Source organism: Drosophila willistoni, chromosome 3R, assembly GCF_018902025.1.
Source record: "Drosophila willistoni isolate 14030-0811.24 chromosome 3R, UCI_dwil_1.1, whole genome shotgun sequence".
Taxonomy (NCBI): domain Eukaryota; kingdom Metazoa; phylum Arthropoda; class Insecta; order Diptera; family Drosophilidae; genus Drosophila; species Drosophila willistoni.
Window position 1 is genome coordinate 23,419,681 of NC_061086.1, and position 2,462 is coordinate 23,422,142.

Sequence of the window (2,462 nt, forward strand, 5' to 3'; positions counted from 1 at the left end):
TTAATATGTAATTTTTGTTGGTGTTATTTTAGGATAAAAATGTACAGTGATGGGTGATTTTTCAGCAACTTTCTGTGGCTTTATATTCCGCTGGTTACGTAAATACAAATACAAGCCAATAGTGAAATAGTAAATCAACTCAACGCCACTTAGAAGAGAAGCCCCCAAAAAGAGACCAATTATTCCACCGAAATTAGCTGTAATAGTTAGAGTGAAAATCACAAGGGTAACAAGATATTGATTAAGTGTCCTCACCCAATAATTCGACAAAAGTGAAACGCATATGGGTCTCATATTGTATATACCAATTGGATTGAAAGAATATATCCAAACGCAATGTGCCCACCTCGGAGCCAATTTCATTGTAGCTAAGACAAGAAAATTTGTAAGAAATTAGATTATTAGATTAGTGTAAACTTACTCAAGTGGTGATATAGTCGATTCCTGTTCGTGTATTAGTTGAGTGCAACTGGTGAAGCAATCACAAATCATGCTCTCCTTGAATTTATTGTCCACAAAATCCTTTTCTTGTGCATGACGATCCACGCTTAAAAATTCTAAAAGACAAGAAAATCAAGTTAAAGTAACATAGTATATAAGACTTATTTCCTTACGCCTGTGATCGTAGAGACATTTAAAATCCGATGGCTTGCAGTCCGTAAAATTATCTATAAGTCGAAGAAAAAATATGATTAACGATTGATATAGCCCTATCATTCTTCTATTCACCTTCGGCACTGACTGGAAAAAGCAATGATGGAGAGCATTTACACAAGTCCACAACATGCTCCTGATGACATCGACTACGACAATTGCCAACCCAATAGATGAAATCTGGAAAATTCTTATATTTAGGATCTTCTTTCTCATCCGGAAAGATGCAACGCCTAATGCTGGGCGGAACGGATCGTGTCCTATTATCGGTAGTGGTAAAACGAGGTGCCATACTAATCCTAGTATGAGCATTATGTGGCACAAGGCGTGAATTATCACTCCACTGTTGGGGCTGTTTGATCATGACATAAACGCCCCGTTTATCCAAACGAATTAAGCTTTTGTTAAGACTGAGAAAAACATCCAGTCCAGTGCCTTCTCCAGAACGGGCTGTGCGATAAGGATAGAACTGGTCCTCCCTCTATAAAGACATAAATTGTAAATGGTCCCACTTGTTTGTCTCTTATTTGAGTACCAACCGCCTTTTTCCTCATTGCTGGACTAACTTCCGAGTTGAAGACCCAGCAGAGACCCGACTCAGTGTGCTCTAGTTCAAATATTTCACAACAGTTTTTGGGCATGCCTCGCCAGTTGCAGGCATAAAAGATATCTTTGCATTCCAATTGTAGATACTCCAGGACTTCGGACACGTTCAACTCATCCAATTGACTTACTGATGATGCTAGCGTGGCATTTGCATAAAAACTATCCATATTATTAAGGCGATTTAAATGTACATCACCAGCAGCTGAAAAGAAACTTATGAAGAGCTGTTTCTGGGCTTCGGTGACATTGGCACCCAGGAAATGATTTGGTCCATCTCTCTCCAGTTTTATCCAATTAACGCGATTACGTGGACAAATGCCCACTGAGGGAAATGGTACAAAAAATATCGGCTGCATGGAGTCCTTGATGGTGGTCTGAATGCGTACAGCGTGATATAATTCGGTGAGGTCTACATAAACAAAAATGGCACAAATTGAAGTTGCTACCAGCAACAAAAGCCAGATGATCCTTAATACAATGTAAATTTAAATTAATTATTACAAAGAATATACCGAAAAATAGTTTTAGTTTACCTCTCAAAGAATCGCAGTTTCGGATCGGCTAGATAGCGTATGCCATGGATAGAGGAACACTCGCAATATTCCTTGAGATAAAGTAGCAAGGAATGCTTCAAGTTGTTGTCTCTGTTTTTTACTTTAGAAGCTAAGAGTAGCCCAGTTTTGTTGCTGCCATAGTTCTGGAAGAGAGGACGTCGAGGACGTGGTCGTGGTAGTTCTAGTGGATAGAACATCTTGGGCTACAAACGATGAATGATGACACCGAATTGCAGGCAAGTCGAAGAAAGCCTTGTTCTTCAGAACAAACTCAATTAAAAAGCAATTATTCCTAACGACACCCCGGCAAAGCTTAAATCACGAACACAATTAACACTTGCATTAGCGGCTGGAGGCAGCTGCCAAAAGTGTAGACAGAAATGTCCATTGAGGATGAGGTGAAATGGGCCAACTCAATCTTCAGTTTTGCTCTACTGTTTGTTCATTCATTAAATTGAACCGCAGCATGTCATGAATGCTGTTGAAAGTCTATTTTCCTTTTTCTTTTTATTGATAACTGACAGCTTAGCAGTTGGGCCATTGTGGGGGCCTCAACAATTTGTTTTGCTTTCACTTGAGCCCCTCCCACCAAACCCATGAATTCAAGTGTCCAACTGTCGTCTGGTTCTACGATTGGCTTTGTGTAAA

At 39.6% G+C, this 2,462-nt stretch overlaps 1 protein-coding gene across 1 annotated transcript; it reads right to left on the reverse strand.

Moving 5' to 3' along the window:
- On the reverse strand, nt 1–2,011 carry LOC6647917 (pickpocket protein 19). The gene is made up of 7 exons (XM_002070129.1): nt 1,794–2,011; nt 1,194–1,728; nt 730–1,135; nt 615–668; nt 422–557; nt 256–368; nt 1–197 (listed from the first exon to the last, which is right to left on the reverse strand). The coding sequence occupies exons 1-7, from the start codon at nt 2,009–2,011 to the stop codon at nt 1–3; spliced, it is 1,659 nt and encodes a 552-aa protein (XP_002070165.1).
- Nucleotides 2,012–2,462: the final 451 nt, after the last annotated feature.

Bases quoted from the DNA above. Each gene is read 5' to 3' on its own strand.
- LOC6647917 (XM_002070129.1), bottom strand. From the start codon at position 2,011: ATGTTCTATCCACTAGAACTACCACGACCACGTCCTCGACGTCCTCTC. The intron at 669-729 runs GTGAATAGAAGA...TTCGACTTATAG, and splicing joins TTTTCCAGTCAGTGCCGAAG to ATAATTTTACGGACTGCAAG. The intron at 558-614 runs GTAAGGAAATAA...CTTGTCTTTTAG, and splicing joins ATGTCTCTACGATCACAGGC to AATTTTTAAGCGTGGATCGT.